Genomic DNA, 25,755 nt, shown 5'->3' on the forward strand with positions numbered 1-25,755 from the left:
CCAGAAACACAAATTATTTAGCTGGCAATTCAACTAATGTTTTATATATGAAAGTAGGAGTTCAACCAAACATGACCATGAACATGACGCTTTTCTTAGTTACACTTACTCATTTATTTAACTAAAAAACTGAAGTCTTTTACTCTTTTCTACCAATACAGTAAATTATGACATTTTATTTTTAATATATATACTCAAATAATGAATGATTTTAATAAATAAATAAGACTATTCGTAACAAATAAAAAAGTTTGGCATCAATGCAAAACAGCTTCACATTGACCGACTGGAGTCTTACATATATTACATATATCACGTGTGCATGTATTTTTTTAGAGCATCAAAAACATGGACCCCACGAAAAGGCATTACAAAGCAATTAATGATGGATTTCTGAAACTGAAGAAAGCAAGTCATACATCTGGCATGACATTAGGGTTTTACATCATTTTTGGTTAACCATGCCTTTAATACTGTAAGGCACACTTTTCTGTGAAGCAGTTTTAAAACAATGCAATACAATAAAATGACCACGCTCTAAATTCTGATTGGACCATACACTTCAAAAGCTGTTGTAAAATGTCTGTATACGCTGCTCTCGGTCTTCTCCTCACCTAAACTCTGCAGTAACGCAGCAATGTGTGCTTTTTGTTTGGCGACTGTTAATAACTAAACTTGGTAAAATATTTTGGACATAATCTGCTCCACTTTTTCACAATTTTACGCAAAATATGATGTAATGAATAATTGGCTACATTGTAGTTTAGTCTACTGAAGTGCAGTATAAGAAAATGTCTACTGTCAACCATCACCTGGTTTGTCCTTGCTGTTATAAGTCATTTCCATAATTAGCCTCTAGGTTATTATATAGGTTATAGTATATATTAGCCTAGGTCTTCTGGGTTTTTTTGACCCGCATATGTGATTTGCTAAAATAAAATAAAAAGTTATCTTTGTCCAAATGACATGAGACTTTGTACAGGTCAACACTTCCCTGATCTACAAATAAAAATGAAATTATATCTTGATTTTATGTAATTGTTAAAAAAGTCACACTTCTTCAAGAGTGAGAGAGAGAGAGAGAGAGAGAGAGAGATAAAAGGATGAGACAAAAAATCTGGAAGAAGAAAATGAAGTTCCACATCACATACAGAAGCAACTCCCATGAAGACGTGATCAGGTTTGGAAAACCAAAGCGGTGGGCAAAACCTGCGAAAACCCATTCTGCAGAAGTTATGCTGTTGATCCTGCCTACTGTCGGCACTGACTCATAAACAAGAGTGAATAAGAACAAGAATTTTTAATTTGTTACTGCTTTATTTGCTCATTTGTTGTTGCATTTTGATGCATTTGATGTTGGATTCTGATGGTCATGTCGTGTATTGTTACTCAATATGTAATATAATTGTTAATTTCTGTTAATTTTTGTTCTCTTAGAGTTAGTAACTGATGTCGGATTAAATTGGTATAATTACATGAAAAACAGATGATTGATTCTAAAAAACTCCAACTTTTCTCTTTGTAACATCTTGTTCAGGCTTGATTCTAATCATATTGTAAAATGATTGAAAAACACAGTTTAAAAAATGCTAAACTTTGACAAAGTCATTTTTATTCTTATTATTGTGATTTTATATGTAGATATGAATCCAGCTGAAAAAACTTCTAAATATATATCTTTAATTTGGTCAAATAGCAAATAGTGGAGCTCTTAAGCGATCTACTGTACTATCTCTTAAGACCCCCATGACCACGAGTGTACACCCAAACGAAGACCACATAAAATTGAATCAAAATGACGACAGAGAGCATTTCACAAACCTTTGGCCTTCTTTTTTAGTCGGTGCTCTCGGCACCTGATGTCTCTTGTCTGGTCGTAGCAAGAAACAAAGGGCAAAGTTGGATACGTCCCGTTATACATTCTCTTCTCGGAGCATTCCTGCAGAATACACACACCTCACATCAATAACAAGGAAAACCGCTGATCATTACAGAACACAAAATGTGACAGAAAATGACAGAACTGTATGGGTAAAGGATGAGCTATAATAATACTCCCTCTATGAATTTTAGCTTTAAAATACATTCAATATTTACCAAAATGATTATGTATTTGCCCTCAAATGGTTTATTTTATTAATTCAAGGATCCATAATACTAACCAAACATCACTGTCGCAAAAAACTGAATAAAAAGAAAACCTTTTCCATATACACGGCTTCAACATTAACGTTACTGCACATGCACACTTTTGTTGCCCAAACTTATGTTTGGATAACAAGCAAAATATATTACTTAAAAAAAATTACATTAGTTACATTAGCAAATTACAACCATATCTAGTTAGTATTATTTTTGGTTATTAGTAGAACAGTTACTTGGCTAAACTTAAATGCGTCAAAGTTACATGACCCATTCAACAAATTGTTAATTTAATACAAATAATATAAAAGAAAATTAAACAAATTGTTCATTTAATGCAATTACTATATAATAAAATATAAATATAATTTAAATAAAATATTAGTAGTTATATTACTAGCCAGAATTTAACTTTGGGCCAGGATTGTGCGTCTGATGAAACCGTCTATACCAGAATGACATTTTCTCTTATATCCACCAATGCAACAATTCCATACATAAATAGTAATATTCTATTTTGTCAACAATTTCTGAGGGATGACAGAACTGAAACATTCAGAGTTTTAAATCATCTCATTTGAACACAGTTTATACTGAACTAACCCTAAATCAATATATCAACTCACTCTTTTTCGTCTCACAAGGTGAGAACGTAACATCTTAATGCTATTGTACTCATAAGACAGGAAAGTTACGAGTCCCTTAATGTTGATTTCAGAAATTAATTTTGAAAGAAGAGAACAAAGATACAACTCACGAAACCAAAGTGTCCTTTCTTAGAGCAGTTATAACAGTAGGCAGGTGTTTTGCAGGCATCTGGATTTTGGGATTCAAGGATGGGTCCTGGTGTGATCTACAGACAGACAGATATGATTAAACAATTTCTTTATCATTACAGTATATTCTAGTAGAGCTAAATTCTATTCTGTGTTACATGCTTTGGTCCAACATAGTCCCACAGTGCAGCAAAATAGGGTCGACGCGTCTATTTGTAGCATGAGCATCTGGTGTTTGACAGTATACTGCAGTCATGGGGGTCAAACAGGTCCAAAACCCTCCAATTAAGCTGAAATAAATTCGCCGGCAACCAGGGTCCTTCAAAAACATACACGACTACAACACCTTTCACATCAACTGAACGTGTGCCCTGTAGTCAGACGGACGCATCCTTTGTAAACTCTTCAGACACCAGTGTTTGTATACTCGACTTCACTCACTTTCATTCAATGTGTTCTGTTAATACAAACCTTCACTAACATTTCCTATTTCGCTAGTGAATGATGACCCCCGTTGTCTTTCTTTCTCCCATCATCCTCTCCGTCTCCTCCACCCACTCTTTCTCGCAGACGTTCATATAATCTGTATATTTTTCTTTTCTTTGAGGTGATATAAGGGAGTGATTACCGAGGGTATCAATAAATCCCAGTAATGCGCTGCTGATAAGGCCGCCTTTGGAGTGCGCGTATGTGTGTGCGTTTCTCCATCTGGTCCCGGGGAGCCCGAAGGCTTTTCACGCTTCATCGGCCTCCGTAAATACAGCACGATAAAGAAGGTAAGCCGACCGGCATGAGCGCGCGGGTGTGTGCGTGCCCCAAAACTACACACGTATTGTCTTTTAATGTCTCCTCAAGGGGGCGTCGAGACATACACATACATGCGCATTTTCAATAAACCAGGACACACGCGGTCCCACCACGTCATATTTTAAACATATCTTCCTCCATTCTGCACTCTCTTTTTCTTTTTTCTGTCTGTTTTCCGCTTGAGTGGTTGAAGGGTGGAGGGGTGAATGCTATTAGAAGCTCTGGTCATTATCAGCCCAGCACTGGAGACTCTGCTCCATCTCCATCACAAAGACACCACCGGTTACCCCCCAGACGCCCACCCTTCTCTCTCTCCATCACTTACTCGCTCTAACCCCCTGAACCCAAACCACTCGACCTACAACTGCTCTCACCATTTGTTGTCCATTATTGGTGTACTGCACCGGCAGACATCGCTATTACAATCGCTTATACTTAGGGTTTGTATGAACGACCTTAAGTGTCACATTTTATTAATGGGGTCATATGGCACGAATACTATTTTTTCTGTGTCTTTGTTGTGTTATAAGTTGCCCATGCATGTATTAGACACGTAAAATTGCAAAAATGAAAGTGTCGGAACAAAAGATGCATTCTATCTAAAAGCGAATGATCCCCCAGACCTGCCCGAAACGCCTCGTGTAACCACACCCCCACAAATCTACGTCAGTTCGTGGTATGATTTGACTAAGACCGCCAAATGTATACGCAAGTACGGTGGGCGTACCTGTCAGTACAATTGCTTTGGAACCTGTGTTCCAAATATGGTAAGAGGTGTTACATTTCCGTCACACAATTGCAGAATTCAACCAATCACTACGCACAGGTTAACTGACCAATCATAGCACACCTCGCTTTTCAGAGCAATGAGATGTGTTAAAAATCTGCTTGTTTCAGAGAGTGGGGGCAAAGTGGAGATACAAACATGCACGGAATGTGGAAAATGCAGCGTTTTTCAACCTTAAATCGTGAATACACATGATATTACATCTAAAACAAACGATAATATTCGTATTGGCCGTGACATATCACCCCTTTAAGTGAAAAACACTTTAAAGGTCCAATGTTTAATTATGGAGGGTCTATTGACGGAAATGCAATATAATATACATAACTATGTCTTCAGAGGTGTTAAGAGAACTTACATAATGAAGCGTTATGTTTTTATTATCTTAGGATAAGCTATTTCGAACCTAGATACACTGCGGGTCCCCTTGTATCCAATTCGCCATGTTGTTTCTTAAGTATTCTTAAACCAGAGCGTGTTTGTAAATATGTTATCTCCATCGGAAAATTTGTGAAAACCTGACGACATCTTACTTCTGTGTCAGCCGCCGTACTGCTGTAAAAGGGAGGGGTGGAGAAAGCCATTGGTTGAAATTCACAACCTCACCACTAGATGCCGCTACAATTCATACACTGGACCATTAAAGGCACAGTGAGGTGTGCTTTTTTTCTAAAGTGATCTCTCTTGCACAGTATATGCACACTTGGATCAAACAAGAGGCCTAACTAAAGACTAGGCATAATTTAAGACTAGCGATAGATTAATAGATATAAAGTATTAAATCTAGAATTTGTATCATAATTTCATCATATAATCAAAGTCAGTTTACGGAAATTGTCCAACGATTGGTTCTTTTTACTGGAAGGCAAGGCTTCCTTTCCAGGAGCGGCCATGTTGAGCATTGCATTCCCTCCCTATTCATAGTAAATCTGTTAATTTCACCTTTGATATAATGCATGAGAAAAGCCAGTAAGATGTAGAGCCAGTGTATACAAGCATTATTCACTTTTTAACTTGACGTTCAACACTCCAGCATGCAACTAAAACCTTATTCAAACAGTTCTGTGAGGTGTCAGAACCGTAGACCATTCACAGACATTCAAAAATCCCGTAGATGAGTGTGTTTGTTTACAGTAAATTTTATACAAGATACAGTCTTCACTTCGAACTGTTGTTGTTTTTAGTCTTTTTTGAGACAAAGCTACATCCAACGGTACTTTCAGCAATAATACACTCTGTCTGAATACACTCACCTCGCAATGCAATACAATACACAATATTTTAAAACAAAAAGTAAAATATGAAACAGAATAACATTAAAAAAACTAATAACATTAGTTTTTTTTGAACCACAACATACAAAGATTGAATTGAATCTTGTCAAAGATGTTGTTGTGTTTTCACTTCTTTGCCAAAGGAAATAATGTTTTACGGACCATTTTGTCCGTTAAGGGCTACTGTAGAAACAACATGGCAAACTCCATGTAAGGGGACCTGTATGTATGTGGATAGAAATAGCTCATTCTAATGTATTAGAAAAATAACACTTCATTATGTAAGGTCTTCATACACCTCTGAAGACATAGTTATGTACATTAAATAGCATTTCTGTTGATAGATCCCCCCCAAAAATGACTTTTAACACAAAATTGAAAATGTAGAAAAAATTAAGAACATTAGACCGAGTTAGATTGTTTCCACACCAGATGTCGCCACAAATTAGAAAAGGTATCTTTTTGTTTTTTAGTCGCCACAAAATGCCAAGATGGCAATACGCGAAGAGCTACAATGAATATAAGAAATGTTGAGTCTGGTGTGAACACGGTGTAAGAGAGACTTTCTTAAAGCAACATTAAACCATTATATATGCTGACACAGTTCACATGTTGGCAGCTCAACCAACAGGATTAAAAAGATATCTTCAATTCATCTCTTCTAACCAAGCCACTAATGCACATAAATTGCTACTAAGCACCTAATGCAAGAGATTTTAAAAGTCTGGTTGCAGGTTCTGATTCCATATATGATGATTTAATACACAGTTCTTAGTTCATTTCCAGTTTGACATTAAGAATGCCAAGGTTTACAAGCCAAGTTCAAGTCCTGGATCCCGACCCGTTCCCATCTCTTCTCCACAGTCACTTCCTGTCTGTACTCCATATCCCATCCAACAATGACAACTACAAAGGTTCTCGATTCCTAACCCTTCTAACTGTACAGCAACTGTGTTCATCACATTTTCCACAACCAGCTATTCAAAATCTGTGTTTTGAACTTCTCATCTGTGTTTCTCGAACATCCTCTTTGTCTCTAAATCTTTATTATTAAATACTTTCTGACCTCTGTCGCTCTCTAGACCTTAACCAGTCTATCTATTTTACGTCAACCCCACACTTTCTTTCATGCTGATATGTCATGCAAATTGGTTTGTGGAAGGACCCTCCCTTCATCAAGCGCACACCGTGCCCCCTCTCCTGACCTTGAGCTCCTGTTATCTCACTTGGTGTGAAAAAGGGAGGAAAACTGACGGGGAACAAAAAAAATAAAACGAGAAGATGACGACCCCCCCACCCGTTCCTCTGTGCATAAGAGCCGCTCTGTGGTCTTATTAATTACCTCTCTTTAGTGTGTGTGGATCACCTCTATCTGAAAGGATTATCAGGGCAGAGGGTGGCCTCTGATACGCTTGTGTTACAGGGCCAAGAGTCAAGGGGAATAGTCACACGCACACGCGCACACACACACACACACACACATCTAAAGGAATACTGCATTTGTTAAAATAAATTTCTCTACATTGATTGCACCACACAGGCCTTTCAGGAAAATGTATAGTTTCACACGTCAACACCGGACGCGGCACGACACAACAACGGCTGCATCAATTGTGAACAAAATGTAAAATTATAATGTGTTCTAATGCGTTCTATTGTCTCTTGTCGCAGCGCGATGCGACCGGTTTAGACACGGTGTTTGCCTTTTACAACAAATATCAACATCATAATTCACGATTAAAACAAATTAAAACCCTGAGATATCGGCTTACGCTATTTTGAAGTGTATCATGTTTGTAGTTTTACAGTAATGCTCACCAAATCCCACTCTGACAACCATTGACAGCAGTGAGATGAGCTTACAACATATAAAACGATTTCAGATGTTTCCTTAGCAGCAACTGTGACATTTCGGATTTCAAAGCACTTAAACAAATTTGAAAAAGGTGATAAAAGTTTTGAAAAAAAATATATGTTTTTATTAAATTTGATCTCATTGATTATTTGGAAAAACTGCCAACCTAAATTGAAATAATTTTGTATTAGGACCCAGGACATCAAACCAGTCTTATGGGTAAATTTTTCAAAAGTGAGATTTATACATTATTTGAACGCCGAATAATGAAGCTTTCCATCGTTGTATGAGTCATATATTGAGAATATTTGCCAGAGATAGAACTAATTTAAAACTCTGGAATCTGAGGGTGCAAAAATATCTAAATACTGAGAAAATCGCTTTTAAATTCCCCGTGAACCGGAAGTTGCGAACATTTTTACTTCCGCGGTGTTCAATTCTATTCTACTCTTTTCGGTTCTCTTCTATCCACTGGGTGCAATCTTCACTTTACTTTCACACAAACTTGTATACAGCCGCAGAGAAGAGACCATTTCAAAGAGCCTTTTCAGTTTTTCTAAATTTGTGTTTATGTAAAATTATCATTTTGTTTTATTTTGTGAACTACCTTCTCCCAAATTTCAAATTAAAATATTGTTTCTATTTGCTTTTATTTGAAGAAAATGAAAACAGGAGAAGCTCTGTATCTTTTCAGACATCGAATACTGAAAAGTAAACAAGTTCAGATACACTTTTAAGCAACACAACAGCTATATTTGTACATGGATTTAGGAAAAGTTAAAAAAATATTTTTGTATGTGATAACCTTGACTTTTATCACAGTTCTTTTGTGACCTGCCACGCTCTCCGTATTTCTTTTTTTGCTGCTGGATGATTTTATGTCACTCCTGAGGTTTGATTTTTGTTGAACTTCAACAGATAACTTCTTGAAATGGTACATCTAGAAATGGTGATATTTCATGCATCATGTGCACATAACACATAAAATCAGTAAGACTGATTCTCAATTTTTGATAATTTAAAAATTTCAAACCCCAAAACATTAAATTACATTAAATCAATAGAGAAATGGTGGACCTCACTGAATAAATATCCCTAATGCCACAATAAAAAAATATTGTTACCATTTATTTTATTCAAAACTTTTAATTTAAACCAAGTAACAAATTAATCAAGTTTAGGCATTTCTAAGCATTCCCACATGAAAAAATACCTACAGTAATAAAGAACAAGCATATTTCATGTACTTTCAGTTTACACGAAGTGTTGTTTGGCTGTCACCTTCTTTACGGATCATTAATCTTCAAATCCTCTGGTAAACACTGCAAGTGTAATGAAGGTCACAGACACAGAGATGCACGTCTAATTGAACTGAGTTGAGTGGAAGCTAAAAACAGTTTTGAGTCATTGGGAATCAGGTGTGACTGACAATGGTGATGCTTGCATCATTTCCAAACAATTTCCAAACCAATTTTTATGAACTGGTTGCAAACATTACACATTGTCATTATCACAATGACAATGAGCCAATCAGAGCGCATGTTAGTTTTAAAAATCACTTATATTTCAGATTTTATTTTTTCAAAGTGCCCTTAGCCTCTTTCAAAATATGCCCTTCCTGAGCAACACAGAATCAGTTATATAAGCAAATAAATCACACGGCATGTCCTGGCAATAGTATTTTGCACCTTGGCTACAGACGGACACAACCTTAATCCTTAAACCCACATCAAATTCAAACTGTTTCCAGTGCAATCACAATTCAAACATGCACACACAGTGTAAACAGTCTTTGTGTACTTAGTGGATTAGGGAGAGGTGGGAGATTTGAGGTCCTTTTTGCATATGTTATAGAAAACTCAAGGGAACCCCCTTTAAAAAGGGAGAGAGATGGAAAAAGAGAGAAAGCTAAATGATAGTAAAGCAAGTCTTCATCCGTGGTCTCCAGAAGCTCCAAATTGAATCCAGAAGCTGCCATCTCATTTAACTTTCAGAAATGATCTGTTATATTTCAGGTAATAAAACAAATTGTTGGTCATAATTTCCTAAATCCCAATATCTCAATAAAGCCAGGTTTTCATGGAATGGACAAACTCACTTGACATCCTTGTATAACAAATACATTTTTCTATCTTTGTAGTTCAAATGCAAAGACAGCTGCCAGAGACAAACACACAGATGTGCGGTCTTACACACACCTTGAAATGCTATCGACCCCTGGTCTGTCATGCAGTGGCACACAGTCTCTCTGTGCCCGTCCTCCAAAAGAGAACCAGAAGCTTTCGTTCAAACCAAAGAGACTGTGTGTGTGCGCAAGTGTAAAAAAAAATACATTTTAAGAAACACATATAAGTACACTTAATATAATTAAGAAGTTCTCTCAAAAAAAGTCGTTATTTAAAACCCGTTAGATGAAAACACAAGAAGAATTTTTGAGAAATGTCTAAAATGTGGCTTTGTGTACATAAAATGGAAGTCAATGGGGTCTGACGTTGTTTGGTTACCAAACTTCTTTAAAACATCTTTTCTGTATGTCATACAGGTTTGGAATGACAATGTTAATGTCAATGCTGCTTGTATTTCTTTAAAGTTATTTCATAAGAAATCAAATTGTTGCTTTAGATGTGATAAAATAGCTTTATTTTCTAGCAAACTCTCTGAACTCTAAAATTCTGTTCCATGGCACAGCTTATACGTAATACTGTACAAATATTACTTTATAAGTTATAAAACATGCAATATGGTGCACACGCTAATGTTAGGTAAATCCACATGATGTAATGCATACTTTATGCCAAGATTCCTGCCACAAGACTGAAAAAGACAACAAAATCGTCTTCCCCTAGGTGGCGCTATGAATCCATAAAACAATCCCCAAAAATGAAATGACAGGAGTTGTAATAAGACCCCTTAAAGCATTAATATATATGACATATTGAAATTAAAGACCAAAGCTTGATTTATTAAACTTGTAATATCTTGCTTTAAAACCCTTTTAGTAAAGTGAAAAATGAATAATTCTTTAACTGGCTCATCATGTATAGGATGTTGCGAGTGATACAATGACAAAAATGTGAGGAAAACGGCTCAATTGTTTTTAGAAAATACAAGTATAGTATGGTTAATCTGCGAAATTATACTATACTATATATTTTTTCTAAACATTTTAAACAATTCACAATTAATTCAACCAGTTCTCCTGAGCATCCATCATGACTAGATCAGAGCAGACTGTCAGTTTTACACATGCCTCATGAACTCAGCAGCGTTAGAAAGAACAGCTTTATCCTAGAGCTACACTTTGACATTTCACTGAGCTGTTCCTCTGGGAGTCAAATCAATACACAACCTATAAATAAACTCTGTCTGATAGCCTCTCTCTGTCTTTCTCTTAGTGACTCTCTTCTTCAAATACATCAGGATATAGTGAAGAGATCTTTACATTCACACAAAATGTCACCAAAATAAAAGAGCAAATTGAAAGGTTTTCTAATGATCAAAAACATTTGAATCTGTACAGAATTAATAATTTATTTACAAAGCTAAATTTATTTAGTTAAAAAAGAATGCTCAGAGTGTTTGAAGCTATAATCTAAGCAAATGGTGGATACTTTGACAAAGCTAAAACAAAAGAAAATGTCAAATGTGTGTTTTTTATATTATTTAAAAAGGTCTTTATCATTCTACAATTTCCATTTCTAAATTCGTTCAAATCTGCAGGTTGCCATAAACCTTAACATAAATTATAATTGTACACAAAAGCAACAATACTTCACTTATCATGAATCGCTTTTTTATTCCTAAATATTGCTTTGCCCAAATCAATATCTGAGGACATATTCAGCCAGTTAGTTCTGGTGGGTATTTTAGTATTTTAAATTATGTTTTGGTCATAAGTATATAAGGCAGTAGTTCTCTGCCAACTTTTTTGTTACAAGGAACCCTTTGTGTGGTGTGGATGCTTTATGGCCCCCCAAATTAAGATTTATAATCTTAAATTTAGAAACATAAAAATATATTCAGTTATACAACGCTGGAACATCAATTCTTTTAGTTGGTGGTCTTAGTTGTCCGCTTGTATAAAATATTTTTATCATAATCAAAAAATTCCCGCTTGATCCATCTTGGGAACCAGTGGGGGTTCACAGCTGAATTTTACAGCTGAAATGTCTCTTAGTTGTCAATAGATGGCGCTGAATGTCTATCATGTATTGACATCTGCAATCTATTTATTTGCTCTCTATTTATTTACAACTTTGTGAAGAATGATTTCAGATCGTTTCATCTCCTAATATCATAATGAATAATAAATGTACAAATCTGCACGATCCGTTTCCTTAAAATGTATTGCAAAAGTTTAAACAGTAACATCTCCTATTAACAATGATTTTAACATCAGATATTTGTATCATTTCATAATTCAGTGTTAGAAATGACTAATAAAAGTCAAAAGCATTTTTTTTTACTTTGACACATCGTTTTTCTCTTAAATCATTTGCCGTTTCTTAAACGCTCTCCTATAAAAGAACGACTCATGGTGCATGTTGATCGCTTTGAGTCTATAAACTGTACGTTCCTTATACGTGTCACTTATGCAAGTCAATTCAATTAAATTTCATTACTGTGTAACGGATTACCAGGCTGATCAGTTTGAGGAGAGCAGGGATTTTAAAAAGTAGTTTAAAAATGCTAATTGCTCACCAATATCCTCTTAAAATGCTTTGAATCCCTATCCCCACCAGGCGTGTCATATCTGAACCAAAACATAAACGCTCTGTAGCGTGCAGATAAATACACCAAACACTACGAAAAATGTGTTTGTTTCTTTCAGATGTGTATAAAATCTGCATCCCTTATTAAATGATGTCATTTATGTGTTAACTTGACCTGACCATTCATGATGTAGCCGAGTTTGTGTTCATGTTAAGAACGGCACCCAGCTGCAAATTTGGCCCAGACGTCTAAACAACTTCTGCCTCTTCTCTCAATTCCTCTCTTTGTGTTACTGTACAACACATTTGCTTTGTAAAACTTTCACTCTTTGCTTAGCTTCTGTGAACATTCAAACTTTTTTCTCTTTGTCTCCTCTGGGCTTTGTGGCCAAAAAAAAAAGTTAAGTGGTTGTTTGTTAGTGAAGACAGGTGCAGGCTGTACCCACACACACACACACACACATACATACACACACATACACACACATACACACACTATAGACAGACCCAGTAGAAAGGGACTGGTCTGACAGAATGCCTTTTCACACCTGACTGGGCCTAGCATAGGGCGACAGGCCAGAGCTCCCAAAGCACGACACACACACACACACACATACACTCACACACACACACACACACACACAGGGTATCTGTACTGTATTTAACTTTGAGCCCTCCAGACTCCAGGATAGTTTAAAGGCCTTAAAGACCGTCTGTTGAGGGTGACTCAATTTAAGTACCTACACACACAAACAGAACCAGGGCAGGACCCAGAGGATGAGGTGTGTAAATACACAAGCAGATGGACTCAGCCCAGCAGAACCAAACGGGTCTGGAGGAAACCATCCCACGCTATCGTACACTCTTAAAAACCCCACAGAATCAAAAGAGCTCCCCATTGTCAGTCACACAACACAGGGTGGAAGAAATCCATCCATCGCTATGCCGAAACTATTTTTTTTTACATTTCCTATAGTAATAATTTACAGGACAATGAGGATTTAGGATTACAGATATTAGAGAATACATTTGTTTAAAATATTGAGGAGAAATATTCCTAGTTGAATTAATATTATAGAGCTGGGCATCATTATGTTTGCTTGAATTTCCTTTGAATAAATGCATAAACTTTTTCGGGCATGCATATCTCAATTCTTGATATGTTGGATTTTTATATGGATTTTTAGCTGTACAGTTATTATGACTACTGTAAACTCAATCAATTAAATGAATATTGTTTCTCCTACAAACAATGTAGGCATCATCCATTATTTATGGATTTATGATAACAATAACAATAACATTTTAAAGGAAAAAACAACTACTATGGTGATTGTCTGTCAGGAGCCACAACAATATTTGGGAAATTCCAGCATTATGGATGTGACAAAGACTCTCAGAAAATGTATTTGTCATCAACATTCTGAACGATCTCTTTCTATTTTACTAAACACCTTTTGATAGTCTATAAACATCAGAAAAATGTCAGTCTATGAACAAGTTTTCTATTTAAAAAAAGGGAATTAAACACAGGTTATGGATGTGACGAAAAGGACACCGTTTTTGAGAGACAATATACTTTATCGTATTAAAAATGCCTTGTAAACTTTAAAAAATAACTTTCCAACGGGTATTTAAATCACTAAATGATATCTGACAGTTTAGTAAAAACCTTAGCTAAAAACTTTATTATTTGATGATGTGGAATTTACAGTATTGATGAGAAAGAACTATTTGCGATTTTTTACGATTTTTGGAACTACGTTTACGCTCTTAACACCCCGAGAGGCGCGTTTTCTTTTATTTTTTCCCTCTCTCTCCACTCTGCCACCCCACGCGCTAGGCTAGCGCTAACGATCTGGCCTTTTCATTAGGCAGGCTAGCTAATTAGACTGTGTGTGTGTGTGTGTGTGACGGGTCGAGTGACTGCTCGCCGCAGCGCGATGCTGGCAGGCCATTTCATGCTTTATCACTTCTTTTAATTGACAAACAACCTGCTCTTTTCTCTTAGGCTGAGATCTATATTCCACGAGTCTGCGCGGATGTGTGTGCGCGCGTGCAGATGTTTCTGCGCACCCCTTGACGTTTAGCTGCGTGTGTGACTGTCACATGCCTTCTCACCCCGCTGGATCTTTGGGGAAAAATTGCTCACTGAGTTTGCCAATTAACCACATTCAGATTGTTCTGTGACAAAACACACACAAACACACACTCAAATTCTTTTAAACTCAAGACAATTTACATATAAACAAATCACGTCATTTTAAGTCACGTTTTCAAAGATGATGGCCTGGAGACTATTAAAACGAAGCGTATGAAGTTTTCTTCGAAGTCGTAGACTAGGAGGCTAGTTATCAAAGCAGCACTTTGTAAAGTTAAATTGATAGTTCACTAAAACATAAAAGTTCTGTTCTCATTTACTCCCACATTGTTTCAAACATGTTTGATTGCAGAACACAAAAGAAGATATTTTGAAGAAAGTTGGTATACAAACAGTGCCAGCACCCATTCAATTCTACTGTATGGACGCAAAACCAATGTAAGTGAATGGGTACCGTCTAACATTCTTCAAAATATTTTCTTTTGTGTTCTGGAGAAAAAGAAAGTCATAAAAGAGGGTAAGTGAATGATGACTGATTTTTCCTTTTAAGGTGAACTATCCCTTTTAAAAGGTGGTAACCGTGTTTTTGGGCAATATGATTTCCATTTGTATTCCCATAGTATTATTATGCTGTTTTAATAAAATGGTTACTTGGTTAATAAACTTGTGGTTACTATGAATAAACAAGATAAATAACTATCGGCACTACAGTATACTCACATACACGCTCACCATTCACGCATACAATTCCACACGAAGGCAAAACCAGTGGGACGTGGAAGTCTTTTCTCCTCAAGTCACAAACGCTCATTTTGAATGCGTGTTACATGTAAGTGCTCAAAGGTGAACATTATACGCGAAATGAATATGTAAAGGATTATTTACATTTAAATGTATCTAAAATAAACATACCGATTACCCTTGTGATCCTGTACAATCACTACTACTATGTCAAATCCCCCCATTAACGTTTCTGCAATTGTCATGTTTTCTTGCTCAACAGAGTTGGTCATTCAGAATTCCCTCAAGCAAATTCTGTATGTGTTTAAAACGTTTACATAAATATGAATAAGCAGACACACTGAATAAGAAGCTTACCGTTTGGTGGTACTGTCTCCAGATTTCTGGACAGGCCTGTTAAAATAAAAGCAAAGAAGTGAGAACATTGTCATTGTGAGACAAAGAATCACAAAACATATTCTACTAAACATCCAAAACATTTATACTGTTTTTCAGCGTTTAAAAAATGGATCACGAGGCAGATCTAAATAAACAAAGAAAAACTGACTGAGGTGGTTGAGAAGATCCAACGTGCCCAAAAAACTGTGACGCTTTTTTCCGGTCCTACGACTTCATGTTAATTTTACTGCTTAGACAGCATATGAAAGTAAAAAGTCGAAATTTCTTTTTTCTTTTTAACAAGAATAGATGACACATGAGACAAGATGTAAAGACATGGATGAAACAAGAACAAAAGACACGAGACAAGAGAGCAGCATTGATAGCTCAGCCATCTCAACGGATAACAAGCGAGTATGGTTAATGCTTTAGGCCTTCCTCTTCCTACATCTTGCTGGAAATTGAAACTGCTGAGTGCACAGCAGCCAGACTCATTTACACAGTAAGCTTTTCATTTAACCCCACCTGAGAGCCGAGAAGAGAGTGAGAGAGGCTTTACCACCCCCTGTAGGCTTCTCCTGCTGACTGTATCGAAGGAAACATCGAAGAACCCTTTAAGAATCTGCTTGCCTTTCCCGCACTCGCTGTGACAAGATGTTACAGCAATGAAGCTATTAAAAACACATCTCCATATTACTCCCCGATACTATCAGCCTGAATTGTCTGACTCATTACTACATTACAGTTCTTCAGAAAATCTCTCTGAATATTTTGGGTACCTAGACACAAACTAAATAATACTGAAAGTCTATGTAAATATGCTGAAATGTAAATTGAGCATGTGCAATGCGACACAAGTAATACGCCTTTGAGGTTATCCATTAAACCCTTATGTTTCGGTAAATGCCTCTTACTGTATCGTGAACTCTGCCACGTTTTCCACATGCAAATGCGATTTGTGGCAAACTGTTAAGTTTCCTACAAACTTAATGCAAATAAATAGTTTAGGCAAGGGAACATGTGATCACTCTATTTTTGTCTGACACAAAAAGAAATGATCAAGTTGTGTTACAGAGGCCTCAAATAGGAGTGTAAAAGAGATGGAGAATACGTTGTAAGAATTAAATAAATATCTATTTAAAAATCTAAAACAACATCTTAACATGAAGCTTAAGTTTAAGATGACTTGGTTTCGATCTAAAGGCTTATGCTTAATGAAATATCTTTTTGCACACAAAAATGCGCTGCCTATATTTTTTCAACTAAAATTGTCTTAAAAAAGATTTTGCTCCAGATGGCTTTACAAGAACAGCCAAATGGTCCAAGCATAGATAGTAACTATCAATACAGTTTGAAAAGCATTCGAGTGTGACATTTCAGGAATTTGGTCGATACAATTCCAGAAGATTTTTGTAAGTCCCGGTAAATGTTTGCTACTCTGAATTTGAAAATATTTAGATTTTTTTCCCACACTATAATAGTATCTCATAGTTCTATTTGTGTTATCTAGAATTCATGGGTTTACTTTTATTCTAAAATGAGCAACTATATAACCAAAAAATGTAAATAGATATTAAGTGACAATAAACCTTTCAGGCCTGACAGATTTGACTAACTTTCAGTGTTTATTAACAACTCCCATACAGAAGCTATTTAGTCAGTCGTAGTTATAGATTATAAGCACAATTAAAACTCATGTTGGCGACTGAAGAATGTTTGTAAATTTACTAGTTGCGACGATCAACAAGGAAAGCTTCTTCTATCTTTAATACACAATTTATATCAACAAACAACAACAAGTCTCAAGCAGATAATGGGCATATTGACGACACTTAGTGTGACCTGACGTTACAGAATTACCATATTCAGAACGACATCCTTTAACGAATAACACGTTGCACTGGAATATTGTGCAGACGTAAATGTGTTTGTTTGTCAGTATGTTATGCATGAACGAGGCTAATTTCATTTCAATTAAAAGTGCTAAAATTATACTGAAACTCTTCCCAAATCACAAGACACCAGAAGACGAGCGCTGAAGAAACATCAGCTAGCTTCTGTAGGGTGAGGGACTTTGCTGACTTCAACCATTACTTTAACAAGCTCTATCATTTCAAAATTTCTCCTGCTGTATCTGAAAGTCACATTTTGACTTGTTTCTCTTTTCCACCCCCGTTTCTGTGTCTCCCTCTGTGGGGTTGTTGTTGGGGGGTGACGAGTGGAGCGTGTGTCCCACTCACAGCCTGTGAAGCGTCTGTCTTAATGAGAGAAGGAATGGCCCAGGAGATACACACACGTGCACACATACACACACACAAAGCTACACTATACACTATAATAAACACTTTCCCGGGCTCTACACCCCAACATACACACACACACACACAGGGCAATACTCACATCAATGAAGTGGCCAGACATTCCACAGCGATGGCAGCGTTTATGCCAGTAAGCTCTTTCCAAACAGTCGTTGAAGGTGTGGCCAGGCAGCCAGCAGTTTGAACAGTGACGGCCCGGACAGGTCCGCGCTAAGTGTCCACGTTGCCCACATAATGAGCAGCACGGCAACTTCTGCTCACAAAAACACACACATAACCTGACAGTCACAACAAGCACAATTCAGACACATCATGTGCTGATGAACCTACAATAACTACAACAATAAATGTAATTTCTTTCTTTTTTGCTTTTAACATATTACCAGCTAATTTTACAAAGAAGGCCCCATTATTTTCGTAGAACCGATATCAACTTTTGGCACGGATTGAAACAATACTGAAATTATTACAATTGACAAATGGCTACAACAAAAAGTACAGAAAGAAACAATTATCACATTCGTATTGAGTTTTGAGAAACATTTTGCACACTTATAAGCTTAGTTTATACTTTTCACACATAAAGAATAAGCTACAATCCACTATTCATTGACCAGCGGTTACGATTTCTCATCGGTAACCGAGTCTTCATCCATCATAAACAATGTTATCTTCTTAACTAATAAATGTTTACCACTAAAAAGCAGTTTAGTGGATTTAGTTTTTTATGTTTTGATTACACAAAGAGTTGAACGTGTAAACACTGATAAAGATAAAAATTAATGGTGAAATCAGCACCAGGTATTAATATACAAAGGAGACTAGTTATTGCTTGCTTCACATATATGAGAAACTGAGTAATAAACAGTCACAGAGAATCTAAACCCAGAGAACTACGTAGAAAGCTCAGCAAATTTCCTCAGAATAAGAGCACATGTCTTTCACAAACCTTGTATGTGTTTGTTTTAAATATATCGCGGCTTACTGTACTTTCAGCTACCAATAACAGCTATCAATAGTACTCTCAGCTTTTTTATATATCGTGTTTAAATCCAACGTGGAGTATTCTGCAAATGTCTCCCAAAATAAAGCAGATTTTAAAGAAAAAACATGATGTGCCATGTAATAAGAAGGAGGCTGGTGATGTTTTGATGTTACCTCGTATCTAGTTTAAATATGTACAATGACTATAGACCATTTCAAAGGCAACAATATGAATAACTGTTATGCGGCAAAAGCTTAAAGTGATAGTTCCCCCAAAAATGAAAATTCTGTCATCATTTACTCATTCTCTTGTCATTTCAAACCTTTTATGACTTTTATTTCTTGTGCAGAACACAAAAGAAGATATTTTGAAGAAAGTTGCAAGTGCAAGTGAATGGGGAACAGATACCATCATTCTTCAAAATATCTTCTTTTGTGTTCTGCGGAAGTGAGAAAGTCAAACAGGTTTGAAAGGACAAGATGGTGAGTAAATGATGACAGAATTTTTATTGTTGGGTGAACTATTACTTTAACTTCCTGTAGACTTTAAGAATCTATAACTGTTAGTAGTTTATATTTATTATGTTGGCTATTACAGTGTAACAATATACATTGAGTGAAAATGGAAGCTTAACAATTGTTCAAGTGGATGTTGTGTTAATTATGACAGTAAACAGTGGATAATGAAATACCTTTGGTGTGGGGCAGTTTTTGGAGAGGTGGCCGATCTTGCTGCAGTTGTGACACGTGACAGATTTGTTAGTGTAGTAACGGTTTGACAGACGCCTCGGTGTCGTGCCCCGGCCAACCCCTTTATTATAGATCTGAGCCTACTCACAAACATACAGTAGAAAAGGCACGTAAGAATAAGAAACTTAAACATATACAAACATTTAAAGTAGAAAATTCTAGATTGACAGTATAATAATTATTGCATATTATAACAGTGCAACATTACCTCTTTATCCTTTTTTGAAACAACCCAACTGGTCTTTTTCGCTCCATCATTTACATGTTCTGTAAAAAAAAACGATAAGCCCATGAAAAAAACATACAAAAGTGAAATTATAAATTTCAGCATTAGATAAAGCTTCAATAAAATATACATACAAGTGTGTGTTTGCATAAAACAAGAGGCCCACTCCCCTAATTTGACCTTTTTTAGCTCATTCTCAAGAGACGTAGAGACAGTTACGACAGCCATACACAGCTGCACACCAACACACACATTATTAAAATACAGCGCACACACACACACACACACATACAGGGTGACCAAAAAAAAGCTAAAACGAGTCCTAAGTGATGAGAGATACAATACACTTCTGCTGACCAGGCTCACCAATTACAGCTCAGTGTTGTTCTCTGAGAGGATCATGTACTACTATTAACTTATGAACAATTACACTTGCACGTTCAATCTTACAGTTACACCATTACATACAGTAAAAACATATTAGCAATAGTAATTTTACATTAATTAATAACAATTCGTGTAAAAAAACGAAACACAAATTTCATGCATTTGTGTGTGCGTGCTTTTTTTTCTACACATTGCGAAAATGGCCCCCAAACATCCCCGAGGACCCCAAGTACAATAAACAGGAAACATTGCCTTTAATCCTGATGCCCCCCTTCTCTTTTATTCTCTCTCTCTTGCACACACACACACCTCCGTGTCTCTACGTGGGGGAAATGCCTCGTCAGTCACGGGCCAGCAATCACACAAAGCCAGAGAAAGGAGGACCTCACTATGGTAATCCTGCCAGCCCTATTCACAATGACTCGCGCACACACAACAAAGATACTTTAATGTGCTTAAACATCTAATAATATGAATATTAAAAACGTTTTCATAAATCTACCAGGTGTTGAAATTAAATCCTCCTCTTTACACTATAAAAACAACATGTGGAGTTTTTCCAAACGCGGCGAGCATGGCTTAACGTTAAAATACGCGATGCCGCCAGAGGGGGCGCTGAAGAGTAAGCAATAGTCAACAGTACAAAAAGCCTTCGCTTACCCTAAACAGGCAGAGAGATGGTGGGGGGGAGCGGAATAGTGACAGATGCTACTTGCATGTCTCATAGGTATGCTAATTAACATAGAACCAACAAATAAAAATAAGAGGTGTGCGTACAGGGTGCAACTTTATCAGTGTGTGTGTGTTTTAATGAATTCCAGCTGACTAATAGTCTGAGAGAGAAGAAAGCTGGCCACCATCGCTGGGTCCATGGAGAACAAAGCGAATGTGTAGGAGAAACTAATTAACCATGAACACAAGCTCCCATTAGAGCGACTTAAACACTATTCTGACTTTTAAAGTACTCTCTGCGTGGGGAACAGGCCACCTTAGGACTGTATCTAGTGTATCTGAAAACACACTCCGGGACGTTTTTCTGTGTTTCCAGTTACTTTGAAGGTGGAATTTGTAACTTTTATTCAGCTAACACCCAAAAAAGCATTCAAAACCTGAATTGAGCAATAAGTGTATGATTTAAAAGTTGAGCTGTCAATATGATATATTGTGAAATCGCAGTTCGACGTAAAATTTAAGTACATTTTTAACATGCAATTTATCGTTTCAGGGATAGCGATATAGAAGCAAAAATGATGGATTTTAGCTTTAACTAAGCTGCATTGTTAATGTTAATTTAAGGTAGCCGATGGCCAAAATAAATGATACGAATACAAACCTTTAATAAAATCTTAATGCACAGAAATGAATAGGGTTATGGCCTGTAAAACTTGTGCTAGTAATGCCAAGGTCATGGGGTTGAGTCCCATGGAATGAATGTACAGTACTTAAAATACAATTGTGTTTAGCCTGTATGCAGTGTAAGTCAATCTGGATAACGCAAAAGCATAAATACTAGTTTGAGATCTGGGTGGGTACCTAAAAGTCTGTAGGTTAATTTCGCAAACCCTGACATATGAGTGCAGTCCAGAGTCGCCGCCTCCATGGTTTTCCTGCGTAATTGGTCTACATTTAAACAGATTCCGCAGGTAGTTTTTTCTCAGTGGGTTGAATTTTGACATATTCATGAATTGCAGTTGACCTAAATGCATGTATTGAACTAATTTACTAGATATATTCTTAAAATAATACAACTGATTCGGACAATGAATCTGTAAATATAGAGATATTTAAAAAAAAACTAATTTTAAGCTCATTTTATTTTTGTAAAATATGTCAGTGATTTCTACTGTACAGTTACTTTCATTGATTGAAGTGTCAAATGGATAACAGTGGCTGTAAAATGTATACTTTATGTATGATTTGTTTGGGCTCTTTTGGGGGGGGGGGGGCTAGTTTGATTGGGCTAGCTTTAGGATTGATTTGATTGGCCTTTGGGCAGGTTTTGTTAAAAAAACCTGGCAACCCTTGTTGTTTCTAAGTGTAGACAGTCCGGTTACCAACTCTGCAATATATTGTGCCCAAGTTTCTATTTTAAGATCTTTAACTGTGGTTGAATCTGAAATAGACAGTACTTGAATTAAGTAACTCGCTGATAATGAAACGAAAACAATTGAGACATAAAATGACAACATAACTCAAAACCAACAAAAACGGCACTTACAACCATTTTAACCACCCTAAAGTGAATGATTTCCCGGTGAAACGCAATATCAAACCAGAGCAGCAAATGCTTATTTGTGGAAAACCACGCCCCTCCTAAAAATTCATACACCCACTTCTGTGTAGGCTTTTTAACCAAGATGTAGAGGCTGAAGGTCAAGTTTACCCTCAAGAGCATTTTGATGTATAATATCGTATTCAAATGTATAGCTATTCTCAATTATTATCTTTGTTATGTTAATCTAACAATCACATTAATATTTTGCATAAACGTCTGACAGTTTAAAAAGACTGCATTACCAACAACAAAACCCTTAATAGCTAGTGCATTGTTCTTTAACATTTCCCCACCCATGTGGCCAAGGCAATGTCAGCCGAAAGGAAAAAACATATTTAAGTCAAAGAAAACTTATCTTTTGACAAAGTAAATGTACAAAGCCAGTGTATTTTAACCTCCTGTTCCCATGAGAAATATGCATTACATTGGATGTTAACTTAAACCTCTGGTGCTTCAGGTATACTGGTCAAATTGTATAAAAAAAAACATAAAAAATGAACACACTCCATAAGCAGTTTTATAATATAAGCTCCTCTCGATTTAAAGACGCACTCTTCAGCTTTTATATAGAAAACCCGTAATGCATCCTACCAAACCTGAGAAGTGCATCACTCGCGAGAACCTCTCTCTCTGCCCACGTCTCCCTTAACAACCTTCCTCAAGTGTAACCATTCAGCCTCCTCCAGCGCAGGGAGGGGCAACATGGGCCTGAACCCTAAAAAAGCAGATCAAAGCTTCACGCAGGCCCCGCCGTTAACCAGTTTTGGGGGTTGCGGGACCTTTGAGCGGAGCTGTTGACTTCTGCCACAGGGCTGCCGGGGGGGACAAAGAGAGCGGAAGAGAGGCCAGCAGTCAGATTAACACAACCATACATAACAATGGAGCCCGAGTGTGTGCGACCCCGTGTACCTCTGAGTGCGAGGGTGTACGGTTGAGAGAGACAGACAGAGAGTTGCTCTTTTTTGGCCCCACTTTTGGTAGACTAGGGATGGGTTGCTTGTGTTACTTGTCGATTCTTCAATTCTTGGAGAAAATGTAAAATTCGATTCTTCATATCCATGTAAAATGAATATGATTGGGAAAAGATTTTTGGTAAGAGCTTTGGTAAGAGTTTCCTTGAAGCATGTATGTTTAATGCATTATAAAAGTTAAAGCATTGTAATGCACATTTTCATGCATTGTAATGTCTTATAAATAATTGTTATTACAGTTAATACAATATAACACATAGCAATTCATTGTTACACTACACATTTTAAATTGGTTATAATTATTTACAACTACATATAATGCATTACAACACACATTAGAAAGAATTATAATTAATTTTACCCTTTAATAACTCTAATAATGCATTATACATACGTGCTTAAAGGAAAGTGTTACCAGATTTTTCTTTGTTTTTGTAGGTTGGTAGAGCATGGTCATGTGAAAAAGACTTCTGCGTGTGCATGTCTGACCACGATGAAACGTTTAGCCGCATTTGAAAACAAACATTTAATTAGCTGATATAAATGACTACAGCAAAGCCATTAAATCATATCGCATTATCAACCGCAACATAAATTAAAGCTTTAATACATCTACATAAAACAAATGCTGAAGTTTATGCCAGAATGGACAAACTGGCACAATCAAGTGTGCATGTTAAGGGGCTTAATGACGGTGGACTGTTGATACGGAGGAAAGGTGCCCCCCACAAGGGGCAGACATGGGGGGTCAGCGGTCTTCACAGACTCCCTGACAAATACTTGACATGGACCACAGAGCAAATGTATTACGTCCCATTCACCCTAGCCACAACAGACCTTAATCCAATCAAAGGGTGATCAAACACACTTCGTGCCCGCCTGACCAAAGGCATCTCTTTCTCTCTTCTTGGCATGCCATTTTGCTGTTCCTCCACTTCCCTCACCAGCTAAATAATCTCCTCTCTCATTTCCTGTTGGTATCCATCCCTCCAAATGTCTTTCATACCCTCTGATCTGCCCTTTCACTCTCTTCATTATTCTTTTGGCCCTTTTGATACTTTTATGGAAATGATAGCAGAAAAGGGACAGGAAATGATGGAGGGCGGTTATATGGGAAATGTTGCGAGCTGGATTCGAACTTGTATCGCATGGCTGAATTGCGGGGCTTGAATGAGTGTTGCATTTTCTAATTACAGTTTGCACAATAACTATAAAGATGACTTTAACAGTAAAAATATTTGTGTCTTATTTTGTTTATTAAATTTTTTTTTAATTATTATATAAATTATAAATGCAAAGCCCTTTAAATTCATATGGATTTTAAATGTCTGTAAATATTTTATGGCTTTGCAATTAATTTAAAAGCAATATCCTTTGCATCATTAAAGTTGCGACGTGGCCTCTATTTTCTTACATGTATAACAATTAATAAAACTTCATCTTTGTAGTTGCTGTCCTTGGGGTGTTGTAAAGGGATAGTCTACCCCAAAAAGACAATTCTGTCATGAAAGAATCCCCCGTAAGTTGTTGTATACATTGTACCTGTAAACATTTCGGCTGATCACGAAGAAAGATTTTGGAAAAATGTTAGCAACTGACATTTCAGGGGCACCTGTGACTACCAGAAGGAAAAATTTTAATGGTTGTCCATGGTGCCTCAGAACGGTCAGTTGCTGACATTCTTTCAAATATCCTTCTTTGTGTTCAACAACCGAACAAAAAAATTATACAGGTATGGAACAACTTGTAACAATTTATACAGGTGAGTAAATTACAGAATTTACATTTATGGGTGGAGTATCCCTTTAAGACCAGTTAAAAAAACTGCAACTTTATTAAAAAAATGCAACATTACATTTTTAAAGTTAGAACATAAAATAATTTGTGAAAGATGCAATTTAAGAGGTGGAGATCCTAAAGGGACACCATGATCTGGTCTGAAAATAAGTTAATATATATATATAATACACGTTTAAATAAAAATCTGTCCTTAAGTAATTTATGTCTGGTTAAAAGTTTCTCAAGGCAGGTGTGGCTTTAAATAGTGAACCGTGACTCAATGACTCTAAGCCACGGCTTGAAACCCTCTGTTCATTCACATTATTCGTATTGTTTTCGTATTCCTAGCTTCATATCCGATATGTCGGGTCGAAAAGTTCACATCCACACGGGCAATTAAACTCTACTCGGCGGCGCAGTCGAAAGACAGAATTCAAATGAGCGGTGCAGTGAAATGCATCATGGTCCGTGAACATACCACAGTGAGTTAGG

General features: G+C 36.6%; 1 protein-coding gene across 1 annotated transcript in view; it reads right to left on the bottom strand.

The window, feature by feature from the left end:
- zcchc7 (zinc finger, CCHC domain containing 7) overlaps positions 1-25,755 on the bottom strand; it is a 55,968-nt gene that overhangs the window by 1,369 nt on the left and 28,844 nt on the right. Inside the window, exons 3-8 of the mRNA XM_056767043.1 lie at positions 19,834-19,892; positions 19,568-19,705; positions 17,974-18,144; positions 15,553-15,588; positions 2,900-2,995; positions 1,822-1,939 (exon numbers count right to left, since the gene is read on the bottom strand). Coding sequence (XP_056623021.1) covers positions 1,822-1,939; positions 2,900-2,995; positions 15,553-15,588; positions 17,974-18,144; positions 19,568-19,705; positions 19,834-19,892 — 618 coding nt within the window. The remainder of the gene's footprint in view (positions 1-1,821; positions 1,940-2,899; positions 2,996-15,552; positions 15,589-17,973; positions 18,145-19,567; positions 19,706-19,833; positions 19,893-25,755) is intronic.

Source organism: Triplophysa dalaica, chromosome 2, assembly GCF_015846415.1.
Source record: "Triplophysa dalaica isolate WHDGS20190420 chromosome 2, ASM1584641v1, whole genome shotgun sequence".
Lineage (NCBI taxonomy): Eukaryota > Metazoa > Chordata > Actinopteri > Cypriniformes > Nemacheilidae > Triplophysa > Triplophysa dalaica.